General features: G+C 41.7%; 1 protein-coding gene and 1 long non-coding RNA gene across 2 annotated transcripts in view; both read left to right on the forward strand.

The window, feature by feature from the left end:
- The window catches only part of LOC123828536 (zinc finger protein 791-like), a 34,677-nt gene extending 18,556 nt beyond the window's left edge, over positions 1-16,121 (forward strand). The window contains 4 exon segments of the mRNA XM_045853585.1: positions 877-1,192; positions 13,642-13,768; positions 13,977-14,037; positions 15,236-16,121. Of these exon segments, the coding sequence (XP_045709541.1) occupies positions 877-1,192; positions 13,642-13,768; positions 13,977-14,037; positions 15,236-16,121 (1,390 nt within the window).
- Positions 778-13,769, forward strand: LOC123828180. Its single transcript, XR_006787437.1, has 2 exons — positions 778-919; positions 13,642-13,769. It is a non-coding gene; the product is annotated as an uncharacterized LOC123828180 (long non-coding RNA).
- Positions 16,122-23,778: the final 7,657 nt, after the last annotated feature.

Genomic DNA, 23,778 nt, shown 5'->3' on the forward strand with positions numbered 1-23,778 from the left:
CACCTTGAGTTCTGGACCCCATTCCAAATCCGTATTTGGGGTCCCCCTCTTGGCTGCACCCTGTTAAATTGGTACCCTAAGGGACAGTCTTAAATTCCATTCTAAATTGGCCCTTTTTATAAGAAGAACAAAGTGGAGGTAAGGGGTTTGGAATTCAGGGGAAAGTTAACTGGATTAAAAAAAAACAACAACTACCATTCTTGCCCTGGGTGGTGGTCTTTAGGTGTGTCCTGGGCAGTGATCCTCTCCCTCTGGAGTACAATGGCTCAGATGCCATCTCCAATTGCTTGCAGTCTTCCTGAGGCACAAAGGTGGAACTGCTTATGGTCTCCTGGAGTCAGGGTGGGTCATACCTTCAGTTCCTGGAACAATAGCTTTTACAGGCATTGATTGCTAAGCTTATTAGCTATTACTTAAACTAAAATTTTCCAACTCTTGAGTCTCCTATCACAACCCCTTGAGAAGACCTAAGACACTTTTGCTTCAGTAAGGCCTAGCTTAACCCTTTTGTCTGCAACCAAGTAGCCTAGCGGTCACATAGAGCTGGGTGAAAACAACTTCGGCAGCCCCAAACCGGGGAAAAAGTTCTGTTTAAAAGCTACTGCACCACTGAGGGTCAGATTCCTGCCCACCAGCGAAAAGTGTTCGCCAAAAACCCGGGTTCTCCTCTAGCTGTCACTCAGGAACAAGGGGGCGTGGCCTTGTGAACTGCCCAATCAGGGATGTCACTGGGGCCGGTGGGTGGGGCGACATACCCAGAAGCCTGGGACACCCCAACTGACCTCAGAGGTGCCGCAGGCGTCGGTATCTTTCCCCGCAAGGTTTTTGGTGAGTTTTCCGCAACCTGTGTCTTCTGTGATCTGCACTGATCCTGAGAGTCCTGCGCAAGACTCGGGGAGACCCAGGAAACCTAGAAATGGTGAGTGTGCAGGCGGGGGTCCGGAGACACGAGGAAGTGCCCCTTGGAATTGGCGGTTTCGGAGCGGCTTTCCCGCTACACCTTGGGAATCTGCTGGTTGCAGTCGGTTGGGCGCGACGCTGGGACCTCGTTCCTCTCAGGCTTGGAGCGTCAGGCCTGGGGCAGCCGCCTGTACGTATCCTTGGTGTCCTGTCTCGTCACTATCTGCGGCGACTTCGGCTCCTGAGAATATCTGGGCAGCTGTGCACCTGCAGCACCGTTTGTCCCCAGATGGTGCGATGACCATGGGGGAGGGGGTGGTCATCTGTGGACAGTCGTGACGGGGACGGCAGGGTTTGTGCGTGGAGGCAGCTGTGGTCTGTGGGGTCCCCAGTCCTTCCCTTCCCCCCAGGGGGACCGGTGTTCTCCTGAATTCTCCAAATGTTTGGGAAGCAGGGTCTCCCTCAGATCACGACTTTCTGTCCTGTGACTGGCCGGCCCTCCTCAAATTCCAAAGCCAACTTTCCCTCTGGGAGTCAGGGCATCATTATCAACAATTTGTCCTCCGTGGTACATTTCAAAGAGACCCAATGCTTTATTTGTTTTTTTCCCCACAGAGCCACGGTTAGCTTTTTTTTTTTTTTTTTTTTTTGAGTTACATATTGTTGTGGATATTTTACATGAGAGGAAAGGCAAGAAGAACCAACCCCCTGGAAGTCTGCTCCATGCAATCCTGGTCCTCTCCAGCAAGGACCTTTCCTGGGCACAGACATCCTAGGGGAACTCTTTGGGTGGAGGTTCCTGTTTGGAGATTTTCTTGGGTGATCTCTTCTGTCAGCAAAGACCCTCTCTGGATTTCTCACCTTGAAAAGATTTAGTGACTTAAGTGTTCGTTTTTCAATAGGGGTATGTTTTAGAGCTTGAAAGACTATATAACTAGTTCTAGACGTGCAAAAAACAGGTGAATTTTTTAAAAAGTTCCATGATTACATTTTATTTTTGTATCTTTCATTCTTCTGCTGGGCATGTGTAGTAAATATGTGAGGTCTGTTTTTCACTTCTGGGGTTTTCAAATCAAATTGCAGCATTTAGACTTACAGAGCAGATGTGTTCAAGTATGACCAATTATTTCCAAACCAGTTTGTTTCTCTAGAAATATAATTAATTTTTTAATTCTAGACATTTTTTACTAAAAGGAATAGATATTTGAGGTTTTCTAGTTGAACCGGGAAAAAACCCTTAAAATTTCCTTTTTCCTTTCCATATAAATTCTCTATTTAAGTGACTTTGCTGGATTGTTCAAATTCTGGGTTTTTGTCATTTAAAATATTAATAGTGGTCCAATGGGAGCAGAAACCTATGGTCAGTGACCCAAGCTAAGACTCCTTTGAGCCTGCGAAGGGAAGTACTTGAAGGCCCAGTTGTTGTTCCCGGGGAGCCTCCTCTTACAGGTACCTTACCTGTTTGCACCCCTCATGTAGGAACCTTTACACTGAGAGAAGCTACAGCCCTGGAAAGCTGGGGATGCAAATACACATGGGGTTGGGAGCGGGGATACCCTTTCTGAGGTTGTGGTTTCTAAGGCCTGAACATTTTTCGATCTTATATATGAACTTCCCATCACCAGTGCAGTTGACTTAAGAGTGTAATTTATGCATATTGAGAAAGTCTATGTAGACCAGGGGTTCCAACTTATAGACAGAAAGTTTATGAATGGGGGGTTCATTTGGTCAGAACTTTAACTCAGTCTGGCTGAGAGTTTCCCCACGTTGAGAATGGAAGCCTGAGGGAGGAAGCACTTCTGTGCTTACAGGAAAGGAGAGGGTGTGTGGAGCTCCCAGAGTTCAGTTATGGGGCTGCTCAGGCGTCTTTCCCATCTTTCCCCCTCCAGGGGCTCTGCCTCAGCTAGGGGTGTCTGTACCCCTTGTTTGTGATTATATTCACCTTTTTGATTGTGGGTTTCTTTCTGAACTATCTTGATTCCAGCCCAACATTTATTTTTCTTTTTGTTGGATTTCTTTCTCCAGTGAGTATTATAGCCCTTTGATTCTAGTTTCCATTAGTACTTGGGCTTTTAATATGTAAGTTGATTAAGAGACACCATGTGAGTAACACAAGGTAACTGTGGAGCTGATACTGTAGGTCAGGGGTCCCCAATCCCTGGGCTTGTACTGGATTGGTGGCCTGTTAGGAATTGGTCACACAGCAGGAGGTGGGTGGTGGTTGAGCAGTTGAGTGAGTTTGGGAAGCTTCACCTGTATTTACAGCCACTCTCCATCTCTCACATTACCACCTGAGCTCCGCCTCCTGTCAGATCAGCAGCAGAAATAGATTCTCATAGGAGCATGAACCCTACCTACTATGAACTGCACATGCGAGGTTGTGTGCTCCTTATGAGAACCTAATGCCTGATGATCTGAGGTGGAGCTGAGTCAGTGATGCTAGTACTGGGGAGCAGCTGCAAATACAGATCATAATTAGCAGAGAGGCTTGACTGCAGAGAGACCTTCATAAATCAATTGCTTGTAGACTCATATCAAAACTCTTATCAGTGAGTGGTAAGTGACAATTAAGCTGTATCTGGTGGCAGGCTTTATAGTGGCAAGTGAGTTGATGTACTTAAATTATACAGCTGCATCTGGTGGCAGGCTTTAAGTCAGAATCTGACACTTCAGGTGTCACTGTCTCCCATCACCTCCGAATGGGACCGTCTGGTTGCAGGAAAACAAGCTCAGGGCTCCCCCTGTTTCTGCATTATGGTGAGTCATGTAATTATTTCATTATATATTATAATGTAAAAGTGCAGAAATAAAGTGCACAATAGATGTAATGTGCTTAAATCATCCCCAAACCATCTTCCCCTACCACTGGTCCATGGAAAAATAGTCTTCCATGAAACCAGTCCCTAGTGCCAAAAAGGTTGGGGACTGCTGCCATAGGTAGTTAACTAGATATTATTGAAGAGAGCAAAGGGAATTAGACATTGAGTTTAATAAACTGGGGAGCATGAGCCTGTTTGCTTCACCAGGAAGCTACAGCTTCACAACCCAGGGGATTACAGCATTTCTCCACCAAGGTGATTAACAATTCTTCCTTCCTTGCTCCAGTACCAGCTTGTTGGGGTGCAGGGGAAGGTGCTGTATCATAGAGGGCTGCCAGTCTAGCCAGGGGGGGTGGACCCATCAAAAAGCCCATGAAAATTTGGGAAGTTGATTGGTTCTTTTGAAAAAGCATCTGGTCCATCCCAAACCCAAGCTAATATAATCCCTGGGGAACAAAGGAGCACACTTTCTCTTTCTCTTGCTCATGACCTGCACTTGCCCTGTTCACTTAGGTGTCCTCTTTTCATAGCCATGTGGACTTAGCCGCTGTATGGCCAATGGCTGCACAGACTTCACTCACAGGCTCCAGGTGGGAACCTGAATACCTCAGCATAACAATGGTTTGCAGCTAGAAGTAGAAGCTAAACTAGCCAGATGCTGGACTGAAATGAGCTTTATATGACACAGGATCTCTGGACACTCACTCTATTTCTGGCCCTGATTTTATACGATGGGAGAGACAGAGAGGGGACCCAGGGGCAGCCTTCCACACTAATAAACCATCTTGCCATACTCATGTGTGGGTCCTTGAAATGCTTTCCCTGCAATCCTATGAAAGAGCCCTATTTTCATCAAAAACAGAACCTATGAAAGAAACCATAGAATTTTGGTTCCTTTAAGGCCAAAGAACCCGAAGATGTCAGATGGATGTTTTTAAATTCTCAGGTGCTTTTTCCAATTTTAGGTTAGTTTTGTGTATGCCTCTCCCTAAAGAATTCTGACATGTAAAACACTATACTATATCTAAGGTAAACGAACTGCTGTTTTCTGGGTGTGAGGAGGAAAGAAAAGCAATCAAATTTCAATTTTCATACTGAGAAAGCACATCAAGGCTTATGTAAGCTTATGCAAATATTTGAAATTTCTGGTACATTTCAGAGCTTAATTGCAAATCTCTAATGTATTATATCTGACTTATTTCTTTTATGTATCCTTATTATGAAATATAGAGAAAACTGTCATAATGTTTCTTGTTCTTTTAGTTAGAAAGAGATTCATAAATTTTTATGGTTTGCGTTTTTCTATAATTTATTGTTTAAATCTTGGCGTGGTTTCATATATCAAAAAGATTAAGTTTAAAAAACAATATTTTATTAATAGTAATGATTAATCATAGGTAAATGTGGTTTGTATAAATTTTTATATTTTAAATAAATAATGCATGGGAAAATGAAAAATTCCTAAGCAAATGTCAACAGATGATCATGGCTGCCATTTGATGCCAATAGGAATCCCCAGTTTTGGGTGTGGTGAAGAAGAAAACTTGATTTAGTGCAAAACATCTTAATTGTGATACAGCACAACTGTGAAAACAGCATGGCTAAGAAAACAGCAAGATCATAGGACAGCCCTGGCAGCCTGAGCCAGGCCCCTCTCTGGCTACACAGCTCTACTGTGCTCTTCGATAGTTGGTTCTGCTCTGTTCCTTCTCAGTCTGCTTTGTGCTGTGCTGGTCTGTTCTGCTCTGACGAGATATCTTCAGTGTTTTAGCTCAGTCCGGGGGATGCAATCTTCAGTCTTCGGTGGAAAGGGAAAGTGTGCTCCCAGAGCCAGAGGGGAGATTGTTTATTTGGATAGGAGTCCCCACCATTAGTCCTTCCTCATGTGAATAAGGACTCCAAGTCCTCACAGTTTGATTGGCCCAGATGCACTGTTCTGATTGGTTAGAAAAGAGCTACTCTGGTTTGTTGGAGCTGTGTAGCTCCAAATGGATGCAGACAGCCTCAGTCCTATTGGTTGAAAGAGAATCCCAGGAATTCCTGTTTATAAGAGCTGGCTAGATGGCAGAAACACAGTGCAGGCTTTTCTCTGATGTGCATTTTGCATGAGAGGCCCCTGTGTAGAAATAGTTGTTAGACTGTTTTTAAACATTTGAGCCCAGTTAGCTACCAGGAGTTCTTCTTAGTAGGTATCTTCTTTCTCAGATTTCATACTAGAGAACTAACTGAGGAGGACTTTCTGTCTGCATGTTGTGCTCCAGTCTGTGTTCTAACTCCTTACACTTTCAAGTGACCAGTTTTGATTAATACTTGCTCATTCTGTTAGTGTGTGTTTACATAAAAACAAGCCAGTGCCAATGTCAATTTTTCATAATTGTGTTTGTTATTGTCATGAGTGGTCAGGCTCCACATGTTTGATGTTTGACTTCTGAAAACTTAATCTTGAGCTGTCCCTTTCCTGATAGCCCTAATCTGGACAGGCTGATAGGGTAGCCTGGGGGTTCCTGCACTGTGAGCTGCTGCTTGCTGGGAGCTGCCTCGTGCTGTATTGTTGATTTTACCAACCCTGGGTTCCATGTACAGAGGACACTGGGTTGACAGTGTAGGTAATTCCTCATCCTTTATGAACAGGAGTAAGAAAGTGCGACTGTCCTTACAGTAGTGCTGGGTTAGTATCTTGGCTGTGAAGGTGTGACTGAGGTTGGGTTTGCCTAGACATTAGGGAGAACCTTAGTGGGTATAAGGATAATCATACCTGTGAATGAGGTGAGCCCAGCAGATGATCTCTCCTCGGTTGCCTCTTATACGCCCCCACCTGGGGACCTGGCTCACAACCCGGGCATGTACCCTGAGTGGGAATTAAACCAATGACCTTTTAGTCTGCAGGCTGGGTGCTCAGTCCACACCAGCCACACCAGCCAGGGCTGAGATGCTCTCTCCTTAATAAAAAACAGGTATTTCAGGGAGAAAGAAGAGACAGGGAAGGTAAGCCAGTAGGTGGGGAGATTCAAGAGGGCTCACTAGAACCCTAAGTAACTCTGCTGTTGCTGCTCCTGCATCTGTTGCAGCAAAATGCTGACCTTCTGGGTTACAGTGGACAGCACCATTGTTTCAGTTTGGCACAGCAAAGGGATTAGTTCAAACCCTTCTTAAGCCCACGGTACTTAAACTCTATATACGGTAGCAACCTTTAGTCATAGTGTAACTGAATGCAGGTCTGGCTGCCTGCTGCTTCATAAACCAATATTTGAGAGGCAGGGGCTAATGTAAAGGAAAGTGCTGGCAACCTGGAAGATGGGGATTCTTGCCTCAAAGCCCATCTTAGTGTCTCAGTGCAGACAGATGTTTTGATAAGTGGGGAGAGGGATGACGCGTGCCCACCTGCCTGCAGTGAGCACAGAACGCTGCGGATGGTTCCTCAAAGCATGAGAAAGGACACACACAGAGACAACCAGGTTCTGTGGGAGAGTCGGGACAGAATGGCCACTCCTCATGTGGGGAGCACCCCATGTCCATACCCAAGCAGCTTTTTATTGAGAAAACAGACTTAGTTTGTGGATTCACAGTCTGGCAGAAAAGATCAAGATGTAAACAACTTACAAAGGTGGGGGCAGCACTCCTGCTGAGAAACCGGGGAAGGTTTGGGGTTTTTAACATGAAAGAGGTACAGGTTCCAAAAGTTTCCTGCCTGTGTTTTTAAATTCCAAGATAATAACATCCTCCAGCAAACAGATCTCACAGGATCTTGCATATTCTATGTCCCAAGCCTGATTACCCTGGGAGTACCCCCCCCCCCCCCCGTTTCTGGTCTGGGCTGGTTTGCCCCGCAGTTCTCAGAAGACAGAGGCAGCCAGGAGACTTGGATTTCTCACTTCCAAGAGCAAAGACTCAGGCTTTGACAAAGCCAAAGGGGGCAGGGGTTGATGTCTGATCACCCCTTCATTTCCATAGCCCCGTTAGTCTGTTTTCTGTCATTCCTTCGTGAACACATCTGTCTTAGGTTCTTTTTCTCTATGCAAGAGAATTGTTACCCGGCATTGACTGCCGTTCAAGCCAGGGAAATAAGTTTTGTCTCCTTAGTGGCTCCTGGTCTGGAGGTTTTTCACTCTGCTTAAGTCACGGGGGTGAGGGGGTTACAGCTTCCTGAGACCAGGCAGGGCGGCCCCCAACAGAGGGACAATGGGGAACAAAGAGATCAGGGGAAGAGGCTGTGGATGTGCTGCCATGTCCTTAGTGGTCCTGATATGGATTTTTAATGGCAGCATCCTGGAACTGGTCAGTGCCAGCCAACTCTATGTAGTTGGGTGACCTGCATCACCCAAAGCCATAGTCAAGGCTTTTTCTTGTACAAACAGAAATTGAAACTGCTGGTGCTTGCAATATGCTTACAAAGAAACTGTCAGTATGTGACTTCTTTTTATCAGTTAGTACATCTTATTCCAATTCTATTTCATGGTACGTCAGTATAGTATAAAGTTTTTATTCCCTGGTACAATAGAGGAGACCTCTAACCCTGTTGTCAGGGACTTGGGGCTTTTTAAAGGAGCACTTTAAGTTGTCCATAGGCTTCTGATTAAGAAATTGACCTAGACTCCACACTATATGCCATCAGAGCTGCAGTTATAACACGTAGTAGGCCCTCTTCACAAGAGGCTCTCATAAGCACTGAGCATGTGACCCCTTGCTGAGCTGCCTCTGAATGTCTTTGGTTCTGGAAACAGAACCCACTGACTCAGCAGGGCTACTGACACTGACTTGTGACATGGTGGAGCCAGACTTTGCTATCTGGCTATGACACCTGCAGGAGTGAAACTCATTTGTACTTGAGTCCCTTCAATGAAGCTGAGGTGTTGAAGGAGGTCATCCTTCTCCCAGACTTTGGTTCTTTGGAATGTTTCTTGGGATTCACTGAATGCACAGCACTGGGGAGTGCATAGTTTTTCAGGAGGACAGTACACATTTGTACTTGACCAAGCTCAGTGGAGAGTTGCTGGTAAGAGTTGCTGGTATTTACCCCTTAACTGGGAACATTTCTGATAAAGAACAGAACCCAAGGGTCACCACTGCTAACCAAGTGTCAGGAAGTCATCTTACTACTGGCCCATAGTTGGCCCATTAGTATATGTTCGTAGACTCTAGGACTGTTGTCTAAGAGTTGCCTTTCTGTGGTAAAAGAACTCTGGGAATGTCTTGAGTCAGATGCTGAAAATATAAATCCAGGTAACACTTGTCTGTATATTACTAAGTCCACTATACCAGGACTCACCAGGAAACTGCTGATCCACATTGGAGTTCCAGAATCTACTGATAGTAACCTTGGCACTTCTGAGAATACACAGTGCCACACTCCCCAACAAGGGCATTCCTTGGGAGTTTCACCTCCCTTGCTGGTCTCAGGCTGTAGAGCACCCTGCTGGCTTACTGAAATAAGTTCATATCAGTTTAATGATACATGGCTTGTTTTATCCATCAGGCAGTCATCAGGGGTGAGTTGTAATGAGTCTGTCTGCATCTTTTTTTAGTGTTTGATGGATGTGACTTTTTAAAAAGCTGTTTTAGGTTTATGGAATTATTGATCAGAGAGTACAGAGTTCCCACAACTCCCCTGTGCATCCATAGACTTTGCACTACTGTTTCCATGTTGAATTACTGTGGTACATTTGTTAGAATTGCTGAGCCAATATTGATGCATTAAAGTGCATACTTTATATTAGCATTGACTATTTGTGTTATGGGATCTATAGGTTTGGGCAAATGTGTAATAATGTGTATTTATCATTTTTATATTTTTTATTGTAGTGTTACTTCCCATTAATCTCCTATGCTCCAGTTATTCAATCATTTCTCCCTCCAGCCCCTAAATCCTTCAAACCCAGAGTACAGTCATACCTGGGTACTCATCAGCTTCAGAACTCTCAAACTGTACTGATTGCATTTTGACAAGAAAAAAGATGTTTCAGCCCGTGGCTCTTGCTTGGGACTTGTAGCACTTGTTAGAACTTGTGTGAGTCACAACGCCATCCTGTGAGAGAAAATGCTTTAGTACTCATTGGTTTCAGCATTCCTCATGAGTTCCGGAACGAATTAATGACGAGTACAGATGTAGCACTGTACTTTTTTTTTTTGGCTCATAGTTTTGTCTTTTCTAAAATGTAATGTATTTGGAATGATACAGTGTGTGGCCTTGTGAGATTGGCTTCTTTTACTTAGCATGGCTCTTTTAAGGTTCCTCCTGTGTTTTCATGGCTTAATACCCCATTTCTTTTTATCACTGAAAAATATTTCATAGTTTGGATTTACCACTGATTGTCATTTAGGTTTACCACTAATTGTTTACCTTTTGAAGCACATTGTGCTTAACTCTTAACTCTTGCCAATTATGAATAAACTGCAAATAATTCATGAACATGTTTTTGTATAAACATAAGGTTTTAATTCCTTTAGGTCTATACTATGGAGTGTAATTGCTGGACCTTAGCCATATGTAGTAAGAGTACATTCATTAATGAAAGGAAGTTCCTTTCTCCAATGTAGGCATGCCCAGTTCCATTCCCACCAGCAATGAATGTGGATTACCTTCACATTCCATTAATATCTGGTGTTCTGAGCATTTTAAATTTTATCCATTTAATAAATGTGTAGTGCCTCATTGTTCTTTTGCACTTAGATTTCCTCATGTTATCATGTAGGAGTTTATTACTTTTGCTTTATACATGTAGGTCTCTGATGTGTTTTGAGTTAGTTTTTGTAAAACATGTATGGTCTTTGTCTCTATTTGTTTTCTCTGTGTGTTTGTATGTGGGTATTCTTTATCTCCATCACTATTTGTTTAAAAGACTTTCTTTTTCTGTTGAATTGCTTTTCTTCTTTTGTCAGTTGAGTGTATCCATGTGGCTCTATAGGAAAGCTGTCGGCTTGTGTATTTTTCAATTATTCCATTTATTTCAAAAGTTCTCTTTTGTTGTGAGTTCTCTCTGGTGTTTCACATAGACACTCATGTCATGAGATACAAATGTGATGAGTTTAGCTACAGGTTTTGAGGATTTTTTTTTCCCAAGGCTTACATAAGCACTGGCTGGTGTGGTTCAGTGGTTGGTGTCATCCTATAGGCTGAAAGGTTGTGGGTTCAATTCCAGTCAGGGCAAATACCCGGGTTGCGGGTTTGATCCTGGGTTGGGGTATGTAGGGGTGTATAGGAGAAGGCAACCAATCGATGGTTCTTTTTTATTTTAAAATTTAAAAAAATATTTATTTTTAGAGAGGGTGAGAGGGGAGGGAGAAAGAGAAGGAGCGAAATATTGATGTGTGAGAGATGCATAGATCTGTTGCCTTTTGTATGCCTCCAGCTGGGGGTTCTGGCCTGCAACCCAGGCATATGTGCTCTGACTGGGAATCAAATTGGTGACCTTTGGGTTCACAGGCTGGCACTCAATACACTAAGCACACCAGCCAGGGTTCTTTTTTTTTTTTAATATTTTATTTTAGAGAGAACGGAAAGGAGGGAGAAAGAGAGGGAGAGAAACATTAGTTGGTTGCCTCTTGCATGACCCCAACTGGGAAATATGGCCCATAGCCCAGGCATGTGTCGTGACTGGGAATCAAACCTTTGGCCTGTAGGCCAGAACTCAAGCACTGAGCCACAGCAGCCAGGGCTCTATTCACTTTCAACAGTCATTTTTTTCTAATCCTCTACCTTCATCATTCATATTTTTTTCTGATGATTTTTTAATGGTTCTTGCTAAGATCAGCAATGAACTCTTTTTTTATTTGACTTTAAAGAGAGAGGAAGGGAATTAGTAAGAGAGAGAGAGAGAAAAAACCATTGACCTGCTGTTGCACTTTATTTATGCATTCATTGGTTGATTACTGTATGTGCCCCATCCAGATATTGAACCTGCAAACCTGGTGCATCAGACAATGCTACCAACAGTCTGAGCCACCTGGCCAGGGTGTTTCAGTTAAAGTAGCTGTATTAATAGTGTTTTCCACCAAGATGGTGGAGTATATAAAATCAATACTTGCATTCTCCCCTGACTACATCAAAATTACAACCAAACGACAGAACAACTATCATTGAGAACCACCTCAAATTTAGCTGGATAGTTCTTATACATAAGGATATACAGAAGAATCCATATGGAGACTGGTTCAAGGGGCAGAGACACTGAATGAGCTGGTAGCACATCCACATGTGGTGTTTAAAAATTGGGGAGAAATATGTCGGTTGTGGAAGGCCCCTCTGAGAAGCAGGAGTCCTAACCCCACTTCAGGCACCCCAGCCCAGGATTCCAGTGCTGGAAAGAAAAGTACCCATAAGGTGTAACCTCAAGGCTCTGATGGATATAAGAATAATAGTTTATTTCACCATTTTTCTTTAAAATAAGATCTTATTTATTTATTTATTTATTTATAGAGAGGGGAAGGGAGGGAGAAAAAGAGAGAAACATCAGTGTGGGGTTGCCTCTCACATGCCCCCAACTGGGGACCTGGCCCGCAATACTGGTATGTGCCCTGACTGGGAATCGAACAAGCAACCCTTTGATTTGCAGGCCAGCACTCAATCCACTGAGCCACACCAGCCAGGGCGTGTTTTTTTTTTTCTTTTCATTGAGATCAAGAATGGCAGCTCTGAAGTTCTCTAAGTGCCACACCAGAAGGTGGCAAGTCAGCCTCTAGAGTGACTTGTCAGGAAAATTTTTCTTTGAAATTGGAGAATGGAAATTTTGTGTTCTTTTAAAAGGAAGGACTGTTGAACCTTTTATGTGTTCTGTAATCATGACCAAAATCACCATCAGACCACATGGACTTCAGTGAATTCCCTGGCAATCCGCAGCTCTTAACCTGTTACTCAAGGGCAGTGAGGCCCAGGGTACCCCATGAGTTTTGACCAGAAAGAACTCTCCTGGTCTGTTCTCTCACTATGTGTTTTAGAATTTGGCAGGAAGCAGCCCTGAGCATGAGTTACTGGTATTTTGTGGTATAACTTGTTATGGCTTCTTTCTTGTGTCTGAGCTCTAAGTTTCAAATAACCTTCAAGCCCCACTAAACTGAACAGAGAGGGAAAAGAAGAACTGAGCCTGTGATAAATACTACATAAATTACAAGCAATACTTTTGCACAGGCATATTTGCATTGAGCCAGTGCATCTGATTACTGGTAAAGGCCTGGACTTTAGGACAACATCAGCTGGCTTTGTTGAAAGTGATTTTCACAGGCTCCCTGGACTCTCATGTTGGGTTATGGGAATAGAAGGAAAGGCTCCCAATTTTTCACTATGTTTTATTTATTGAAACATCATGCAGATTTAACCCTCTGCTTTGTGGATCGCTATAAATGGTGGGTGATAGCAGATGAAAGAATTATTTTCATGAGAAATTAATGGTCTTAAAATGATAATACATGTTTCAGCTGTATGGCATTTCTGTTATTTTCAAAAATGGTCAAGACTCTGATATTACAGAGAAATAAGATGCATTATGCCAAGTGCAGTGGTGCACACCTGTAGTCCCAGCTCCTTGGGAGGCTGAGGCAGGAGGATTGCTTGAGCCCAGGAGTTCTGGGCTGTAGTGCTCTATGCCAATCAGATGTCTGCACTAAGTTCGGCATCAATATGGTGGTTTCCCTGGAGCTGTGGGGCCACAAGGTTGCCTAAGGAGAGGTGAAGGCCAGGATTGGAAATGGAACAGGTCAAAACTCCCATGCTGATCAGAAGATGTATTATGAGCACAGTAAGAATTTGTAAGTAATTTCCAGGTGTTCAAAATGCTGTTAAATTTATGAGAAAGTAACTTTTCAATGACCAAGTCATAGAATAAATGTTTGGAGACAAGAGAGTCTTAGGTAACTTTTCTGTAAATGGAGTCTAGGTGCCCAGTGCAAAATGTCTCACATTTTACTGTACTATATACTTGGGGTGTTTTAGGACTCCCTGGCTTTTGAGGATGTGTCTGTGAACTTCAGTCTGGAGGAGTGGGCTTTACTGGATCCTTCACAGAAGAAGCTCTATAGAGATGTAATGACAGAAACCTTCAGGAACCTGGCCTCCATAGGTAAGGATGAGGACATTCCTTCAGTCATCAGTTAGAGAACAAGAATTTCTTGCTCAACAATGTTGTTTCAAGATCTGTAATGTGGAAAAGGAAGATGCTGGTAAATAATCTGGGAATGGCTACAGTACTTCATGATCTCAGAGCAAATAAATTGCTCCAAGCTATCATTCTAATTCTTTAAAATCATTTTTCTGGGTCTCCTTTTTAGGAAAAAGATGGGAAGAACATGACATTAAAAATCAGTACAAAAAGCAGAGGAGAAAATTAAGGTGAGTCACACTTGCAAGAGAAAAGTATCTCAGGAGGATTGTAGTATTGGGTTGGTCAAAAAGTTTGTTTTTTTCCATAAGATGGCTCTGCTTGCACATACTTGTCTTTAACTTCATTCGAAACAGTTTTGTTAGATTATATTGTGACAGCTGCCAGATCAGTGTGCATTAAAAAAAAAAAAATCAAAATTGGTGAATTTTTGTGTAGCCATTTTAATATTGAAAATGGAAGGAAATATGCAACATTTTCAGCACATTATGTTTTATTATTTCAAGAAAGGTAAAAACGCAAATGAAATGCAAAAAAAAAGAAAAAAGATTTGTACAGTGTATGGAAAAGACTGTGACTGACCAAATGTGTCAAAAAATGGTTTGCACCCCTGGCTGGTGTTGCTCAGTGTATTGAGCAATGGCCTGTGAACCAAAGGGTCTCCAGTTCAATTCCTAGTCAGGGCACATGCCTGGGTTGGTCCCCAGTAGGGGCAGCATGAGAGACAACCACATATTGATGTTTCTCTCCTTCCCTTTCTCTCTCCCTTCCCCTCTGTCTACAAATAAATAAATATTTTTTTTTAAAGTGGTTTGTAGAGTTTTGTGCTGAAGATTTCTCCCTGGACAATGCTCCATAATCATGTAGACCAATTGAAGTTGATAGTGGTCAAATCAAGACATTAATTGAGAACAATCAACATTATACCACATGGGAGATAACCAACATACTCAAAATATTCAAATCAATGAAGTTATTGGTGAAAGTGAAAAATGTGTCTTTTATTTTATGGAAAAAACTAAATGAACTTTTTGGCCAACCCAATATGTTGTGAAATGTTTTAAATATGTAGCAAACAAAACAAACAAATAAACTCTGCTTCAAATGTATTCTTTTTAGAAAAAAATTTAAAAGTACACTCTTAAATGTAACATCTGTGTTCCGTGTTTACTAAATAGTTCACTTGGAAATAGCATTAATAAACTTGATATGTGAATATCTCAGTTTTATAATAACAAGGGTAAAGTCTTGGAGAACATTCAGTATATTTTCAGATGAGATCAGGCACATTCAGGGTGGTATGACCGTAGACTCAGTATATTTTCAGACAAGACAGAATATCTATACTTTTCCTATAATTCATAATAAATACAATTAATATAAAATTAATAAAGAAATCATTAATAATGTGCTTCTTATTTTTTAAAGAAGTCCAAGGGTAGTGAGAATCTGTGAAAGTAAACAGGTTAATCCATGTGGAGAAAAGTTCAGCCTTATTTCAAATCACAGTCTGAAGGAAAAAACCACCAGAGTGAAACAGCATGACTGCAGAACATGCGGAAAAGTTTTTGTGTCCCGTTCATCCCTTAGTAGGCACAACAGATGTCACACTGGATACAAAGCATATGAATTTCAAAAAAATGGAGAGAAGCCTTATAAATGTAAAGAATGTGATAAAGTCTTTAGTCACCTATTGTGGTTGGAAAAACATGAAGGAACCCACAATGAAGAGAATCCCTATGAATGTCCAATATGTGGTAAAGCCTTCAGGTCTTCCAGAAATGTTAAAGTACATGAAAGAACTCACACTGGAGAGAAACCCTATGAATGTAAAATATGTAGTACAGCATTTAGGTATCTTAGTGATCTTCGAAGACATGAAAGAACTCACACTGGAGAGAAACTCTATAAATGTAAAATATGTGGTAAAAATCACAGAGACCACTGGACTTTTAAAATACATGAGAGAGTTCATACTGGAGAGAAACCCTATGAATGTAAGAAATGTGGTAAAGCCTACATATCTTTCAGGTCTTTAAAAAGACACAAATCAACTCATACTGTGGAGAAACCCTATGAATGTAAACTATGTAATACACCATTTAGGTATGTCAGTGATCTTCAAAGACATGAAAGAACTCACACTGGAGAGAAACCCTATGAATGTAAAATATGTAGTACAGCATTTAGGTATATCAGTGATCTTCGAAAGCATGAAAGAACTCACACATGAGAGGAACTCTATACATGTAAAATATGTGGTAAAGCCCACAGAGACACAAAAATACAGACACAAAAAACTCACACTATGTAGAAACCCTATGAATGAAAAATATGTAATATAACAGGAAGAGACATACTTTGCACTCTAGCAGGAAAGTGTTTTTACTACCCAAACAGGTGTAAGATTTCTCCTAACCCAGCAACACGACCACCCACTGGGAACTGTGAAAACTCAGTCATTGAAGAGTCCTCACAATGGACTTTGCCTCCACTTGCCTCCAATGGACTTTGATTCAAAGCACCCCTTCCAAACTTACTCCTTTTTCTCTATAAAGTAACATTTTTCTCATTTGTTTGTTTAACCTGCCTATAGATTTTGCTCTGGTGTGTTTGCACCAAGATACAGTTCTCTGCTGTTACCAAATAAACACACTTTACTAGTTAAATAGTTGGATTTTTTCCCCTGTGTTTGCTCCTGTAGTTTTCTCTTTTTTAAAAAATTTATTTTAATTGTTGTTGCAGTACAATTTTCTATCTTTTACTTCCATCCCAGCCCTCCCCTCCTCCCTCCCATTTCCACCTGCTGCTAGTTTTTTATCGATGTGTCCTTTATACTTGTTCCTGTAAACCCTTCCCATTTCCCCTGAAATTCCCTCTCCTCTCCCCTCTGAGCACTATCAGTCTGTTCTCTATTTCAGAGTCTTTGGTTATATTTTGCTTGTTTCTTTGTTTTGTTGTTTAGGTTCCTGTTAAAGGTGAGATCATATGGTATTTGTCTTTCACCACCTGGCTTGTTTCACTTAGCATAATGCTTTCCAGTTGCATCCATGCTGTTGCAAAGGGTAGGAGCTCCTTCTTTCTTTCTGCTGCATAGAATTCCATTGTGCAAATGTACCATAGTTTTTTGATCCATTCATTTACTGATGGGCACCTAGGTTGGATTTTTTAAGTTCAGCATTGCTATGGGAGTTGTATTACTGACTTGGGCACACATAATGTCATTCAACAAAAACATCATTGATATCAGTCAATAAATCTCCAAAGCACTCTAAATACACAAACACTTTAGAGGGTTGTGTTTGTTTTTTAGGTTTTTCATGAAGGACAAACTCCCTGCAGCCATGGTACCTGGGGACCTGCTAGCTTCGGTCTATTTATTTGGCAGCCAGGGAGAGTTCTGTTTCCTTAAAAGGGCTTCTTGCTACATTGGGGTAGGCTGCACTGGTAAGGTGCCACCTATAACACAACAAATTAAAATAAACATTAACATTAATAAAGCTTTTGAAGAGAGTTCAGGATCCACACTGACTTTTTGGGTTTTTCCTGTACCCTAGGATGAATAGATTCAAATATTTTTTAAGGTGTCATCTTAATTATATGTTGCTTGTGCTTTTCACATCACTTTTCAATTAATATTTGAGTTCAAATACATTTAAATGAAATGTGTCATTATTCAATTGTCATTAATAAAACTCTGACCTCCTTTTTGATATTAGATTCTAAATTGGCTTTAGATACCTGCTTATCTTGCCTGGCCCAGAATCATCGGTAAAGAAGTTATGGAAGTTGATACATGTCTTTATGTGTGTCAGCGGGTGGAGGGCCAAGCCTTGAAAACACTCAGCTTCCACTCTTACACACATGAAAGGGCCAACCCATTCACCTTTGCACAAATCAATGAACCAGCTTACCCTTGCTTGTTTTCTCCTTTGAAAGTACATTTTGAGTAATAAACATTTTCATTCAGTTGATGCATATGGTGACATCAGTTTTGGGATCCAATTTTATTTTAGTCTGGGTGTTAATACTGTTCCCAAAAGGGCACTGATACCACAAAAGTTAACCCATGGAAAATGTCTTTAGGGTATTTTTTTAAATCCTCGTCTGAGGATTTTATTATTGATTTTATGCCTCCCACATGCATCCCAACTGGGGGTTGAACTGGAAACTTAGGTATGTGCTCTGATGGGGATCAAACCTGCAACATTTTGGTGTATGGGAGGACACTCCAACCAATGGGAGGCCAGCGCTCGGGAATGTTTTGTAGTTGGCTCTTGTGGTTCTTATGATTTGAAGATGTCCTTCAGCAATAACCATCAGGAACTGAAAAAAAGATTATTTATGATACCTGGAAATTACACAGCATGCCTGGGGCTGTACAACAAGGTTGCTGGGAGGAGAAAGGGAAAGAGAACACATGCTGATGGGCCTGGGGTTTTGCTTGCATTGGAGTTAGGAATGGGCCCTAGTGTTTCATGAGCTGCCTCTTTGTCAGTGAATTTAAAACACAGGAATGGGAATTTAAAGCGTGGAGAGAGAAAACAAGTTGCTCAGTTACTGAAATCGAAACTAAGATTTCTAGAACAGAGGAGCCTCAGTGAGGGGAGGTGGCCGGGCTCTTTATCTAGTCCTGTGGCTAACAGTGTGTTTATTCAAGATCCACTTTGAAGTGGATGCCTCCCAAATCAAAGCTTTAGTCGTCCATTTGCATTACAACAAAGAAAATCCCCAAATGTCAGCCCTTACACCATAGGGTGACAAACAGGTATTCAGGTTAGGGAATTTTTATATTTTGAGGAAAACAAATCCAAATATAGAGATCCCAGTATGAGAATGTTTCCAGATGCATTGGTCACAAAATAAAAACTTTGAAACTGTCCACATAGTGGTCATTAGCAGTAGAATCAATAAGTGAAAATGATTTTGTGTCACAAGGAAAAATACAGAACAACACAAATGAATGGATTGTTCTGGTCTGATTTGTAAAGAGCTCTTGTCTTCACAATAACTAACCCTGAAAAACAACATTTCTTATATCCATGAGAGATTTGAGATCATATGGGAAACCAATACTCCCAAAATGAGAGACAGGTGAATATGGAGAATTACTACTTTCATGGAGGAGAGAAACCTAAAACTAGTAGCTTCTAACATACAGAAGTTGTTAATGATTAATTTTCTGGAGACAAAATGGACTAGCTTCATAGTTAAAAACTTAAGGGAGTCAGTCTGATAGGGGACTCAAAAGTAGGAACATTTTAGTTTAAGGTAAAAAGTTTTAAGTCTAGCAAGTAATATATGTGTTAAAGCTTTTGTTTCAGAAACTACAGATAGGTAAGGCCCATCCTGGCTCCTGGGAGAATAGCCAACCTCCTGGGGCACTGCTAAAGATTACTGCCTGGGGACAAGTGGAGGCATCCGGGCCATTGTGTTCCAGGGAGAGACAGACAACCACCTGCCCCTGGGAAGAGCTAACTGCCCAGGACAGAAATGTTGCAGCTTCGCTCACCTAATCCTCCCTGAATCTCAAAGCCCTTGCCACACCTTGTTTATTCCCCATTATAAAAAGTCTGACCTGGAAAGAGAAGACAGATGGTCTGTTAGGTTATGAACCTGCCGTCTTCTCAGATCGCCAGCCATCTGAATGATGTTCCCGTAAAGATTCAATTGCTGTCATTGCTTATTGGGTTTGGTAGTGACAGGCAGCCCGAATGTTGGTTGGTGTCTTTTCTGGTTTCAAGTCCGGTCTTAAGTAGCATCCTAAAATTTAGGAATTTTTTTTCTACAGGAGTCTAAATAGGTTCTCACCATAAGCTGGGGGAAAACTTTTGCCTCATGACTTAGGCAGGAAATGAGGGGAAATATTTTATGTATACTCAAATCATTCTGTTCTCTGTAACTTAGGCTGTCTGTCAAAAGAAAGGCAATTTTGCCAAAACCTTTTCTGATTGTGGAAAGAAACTTCAGACACTCCGAGACCTTCAGGTGTCCTCTTTGACAAAAGAGGAGGAATCGATACTAAGAACATGTTTGAAGTTCATAGTCTAGGGATTTTGTTTCAAAAACATGACAGGTTTAATCATAATGATAGGAGACTCGAGAGTTGAAAATTTTAGTAAATAGTTAATACGCTTACTAGGTAATGCATATGTTAAAGCTATTGTAACCAGAAAAGACACTGGTGTTTGGGCTGCCTGTCACTACCAAATTCAATAAGCAATGATAGTGATGGAATCTTTTATGGGCGCTTTATTCAGATGGCTGGCGATCCAAGAAGGTGGAGGGTTCATACCCTAACAAACCATCTTCCCCTTCTCTTTTCTGGCCAGATCTTTTATAAGGAGGTGGGGGAGAATAAACAAGGTGCAGCAAGGGCTTTGAGATTTAGGGAGGATTAGGTGAGCGAAGCTGCAGCATTCCTGTTCTGGGCAGTTAAATGTTCCCAAGAGGGGTGGTCGTCTGCTCTCCCTGAAACATAGGTCCAGATGTCCCTAGGCAGTAATATTTAGCAGTGCCCCAGGAGGTTGGCTGCTATTCCCAGGAGCCAGGATGGGTCTTATCTATAGTTTCTGCAACAAAAGCTTAACATACACATTACTTGCTAGACTTATAAGTTTTTACCTTAAGGTAAAATTTTCTAAGCTTGAGTCCGCTATCACTATTGTTTCAGGAACTGTAGGTACGGCCCACTCCCAGGAGAGACAGCTGACCTCCTGGGGCACAGTTGAGACAATCAAGCCACTGTGTTCTAGAGAGAGAGAGATGCCTACCTACCTGCCTGCCTGGGGACAGCTAACCACCCAGGGCAAGAATGTTGCAGTTTTTAATCTAATTTTCCCTGAATTTCAATATCCCTCACCACACCTTGTTCTCTGTTTTAAAAAGGCTGGCTTGGAAGGAAATGTAAGACAGTCTGTTAGGGTACAACCCCACTGTCTTCTCAGATGGCTGGCCATTTGAATAAAGTACCCATAAAGATTCAGTCTCTGTCTCTGCTTATTGGGTTTGGTTTGTGACAGGAAACATGAATGCTGTTTTTCTCTGATTTCAATAACAGAAGAGAACATTTTCCCACCGAAAAACCTGACCACCATATTGGTAGAAATGTGTTAGAGATAGAGGCAGGAGGAGCTGGATGATCTGATTCAAGTGCCTTTATTTGATGCTGTGCTTACATGTGGGCTGAGTCCGGACTGACTGCAGCCTCTCGGGGAGGGAAGAATGGGGCTTTGGAAAGAGCGTGGGGTTTGTGGAGGAGATAGGGGGAGGTTAGTCTCTTACTATTCTGGGCGGGTGCCTCAGGTTCCAGGATGTGAGACAGGACAATGGGTTAGGTAAAGGGCTGGGCTGTTCTCAGGAACAGGAGGGTCAGCCTGACCACCGACCATTATGGCTGGCATCAGAGGTCTATTGTGTGAGGTGGGAGAGAGTTTCCATATAAGCTGAGGGCTACCAAGCAAATCGGGATAACTGAGTCATGGGCAGTCCAGGGGGTTGGAAAATTGGTCTGACTGCATCATGAGCAGTCTGGCACTTTGGGAAACTGGCCTGACCCTTTCACATATGAACCAAACTACAGTATAAAAGCAGTGGATTAAAGTGTGAGAGCTACTAGATCTAGTCTCTACTTAAAAGCTTCTAGGGATGCCCAAACATACCAGAGGAGAAATATACAAGGACTCTATGCAGCACAAAGACTAGTAAAAGGGAGGTTTGTATCAATTAACACCTGTTACTGAACTGTGTTCCATTAAAAAAATAAACACGTGGTTGTTGCAGGATAGTTTTATTTACTTGCAGCAAGAAGCAGGGATTCATATCTTGTTCCTCCTTGAAGGGAGGCTTAGTTAGCCATTGCTTATATACACTGTTTGGTCAATTACACATCAGTGTCTTCTTTGCAGTTGGCTGCTTTCATTGAGTTGAGTTCTGGTAAGCCCATCCTGTTTACAGTTGCATCTACAAAATACTATGCAATAGTTTAACATTTATTTATTAACTTTTAAAAGTGATTTTTACATATTTATTTTTAGGCAGAAGGGAAGAGAGGGAGAAAGAGAGGGAGAAAAACATCAATGTGTGGTTGCCTCTTACATGCCCCTAACTGGGGACCTAACTTTAACATTTAGAACTGCCCAGACCTTGAGACCTTTGTCTCAACTAACACCTGTATTAAGAAAGACATAAAACTACCACTTAAGAGTTACATTTCCAGGAACTAAAAAAAGAACATCAAACTAAACTTAAAAAGCAAAATGAACACTTTGAACACTAAAAACCATGGTCAAAGGAAAATGTCCCAATTCATGGTTCAGAAGACTTAACATTCCTAAAATAGCACTATTTCACAAAATAGTGTTTCATAGATTTATGTAGAATTGAAATGGAACCAGAATAACAAAACCAATCTTGTAAAATAAAAACAAAGTACTACAACTAACATTTCTTGATTTCAAAACTTTATACTAAACAAAACAAGATTGTGTGGTACTGACAAGGATAGACATATACATTTATGGAATAAACACAAACAAACCCCTACATTTATGGTCAACTGATACTTAACAAAGGTACCAAATGGAAAAAGAATATTCTTTTTACAGATTGGTACTAGGCCAAATGGACAGACATATGGGAAAAAAAATGCAGGTTGTACACTTATACACCATGCTATAATTTACCAAAAATGACCAAAGACCCAGTACAACATTAAACCTGTAACTGACTTAGATACAACAGAAAAAAAGATTCCTGACTTTGGATTTGTCAAAGAGTTGTCAGCTATGACACCAAAGGCAGTAATGGGGAAAAATTAGGTAATTTAGACTTCATCACATTAATGACTTTTGTATTTCAAAGCACACCATCAGGAAAGTGAACAGACCCTTTGGAGCCCTGTGCAAAATTGCTGGGAATATAAAATGTCACGTGTATGAAAAACAACATAGCAGTTCTTCAAAAAATTAGGAACTGAGTTATATCTGATTTAGCAATTCTACTTATGTGTAATAATGCTAAAGAGTTGACAGCAGGGACTCAAACAGATATACTCGTATGTCCACTTATGTTTATTTATTTATTTTTAGAGAGGGGAGGGAGAGAAACATCAATATGTGGTTGCCTCTCAAGCACCCTCTACTGGGGACCTGGCCTGCAACCCAGGCATGTGCCCGACTGAGAATTGAACCAGCGACCTTTTGGTTCACAGGCTGGTGCTCAATCCACTGAGCCACACCAGCCAGGGCTACACTCGTGTTTATATTAGTATTATTCACAACAGACAAAAGTTGCAAGTAACCTGTGTCCATCAATGGCTGAATGGTTAAAAAAGGAAGTGGCACATACAATAGAATGTCATTCAGTTTCAAAAATAGCAAATTCTGACACAAGCTACGACATGGAAGAACTTTAAGTGTTGCATAAATGTCACTCACACGCGGGGAGATAATGAAGCACAAACTTTATTACCCGGGGGCCCAGAGGGGGTGGTTAACATCCAAATCCTCTGAGCCCCGATCCTCACTCTCCCAGGGTTTAAATAGTCCCGGGCTTCCTACCTACGTGGCGAAGCAAGGTTACAGAAGCCGAATGCGGAAATTAGGTCCAGCTACCTTATATGGGAGACAAAGAGAAAACTCAGGAGGAATTTGCAGAAGCTACAGAGCACAGGAGCTTATCATAGGAGTCTGTGTACGACCTTGAGTAGCTGGCCGTTGCTTTGGTTACGACTTGTCAGCTTCTACAGTCCTGTGTGAAACTTTGCAAGTGTTACAGTTACAGAGCATAAGAAACTTTTGGAGTTTTCTTTTCCTGCCACATTCCCCCCTTTGATGCTGTCAGGTGTTTTATCCCTTTTAGCATCACTAATACCTGGCTATAAGGCTGAGGTCTTTGGAAGGGTTACAACTGCTGATACTGGTGTTGGTACCACTGGAGGGCTAGCACTGTGACGGCTGCCCTAGGAGTCA

Source organism: Phyllostomus hastatus, unplaced genomic scaffold (genome assembly GCF_019186645.2).
Source record: "Phyllostomus hastatus isolate PE091 unplaced genomic scaffold, TTU_PhHast_1.1 phas_contig_98, whole genome shotgun sequence".
Lineage (NCBI taxonomy): Eukaryota > Metazoa > Chordata > Mammalia > Chiroptera > Phyllostomidae > Phyllostomus > Phyllostomus hastatus.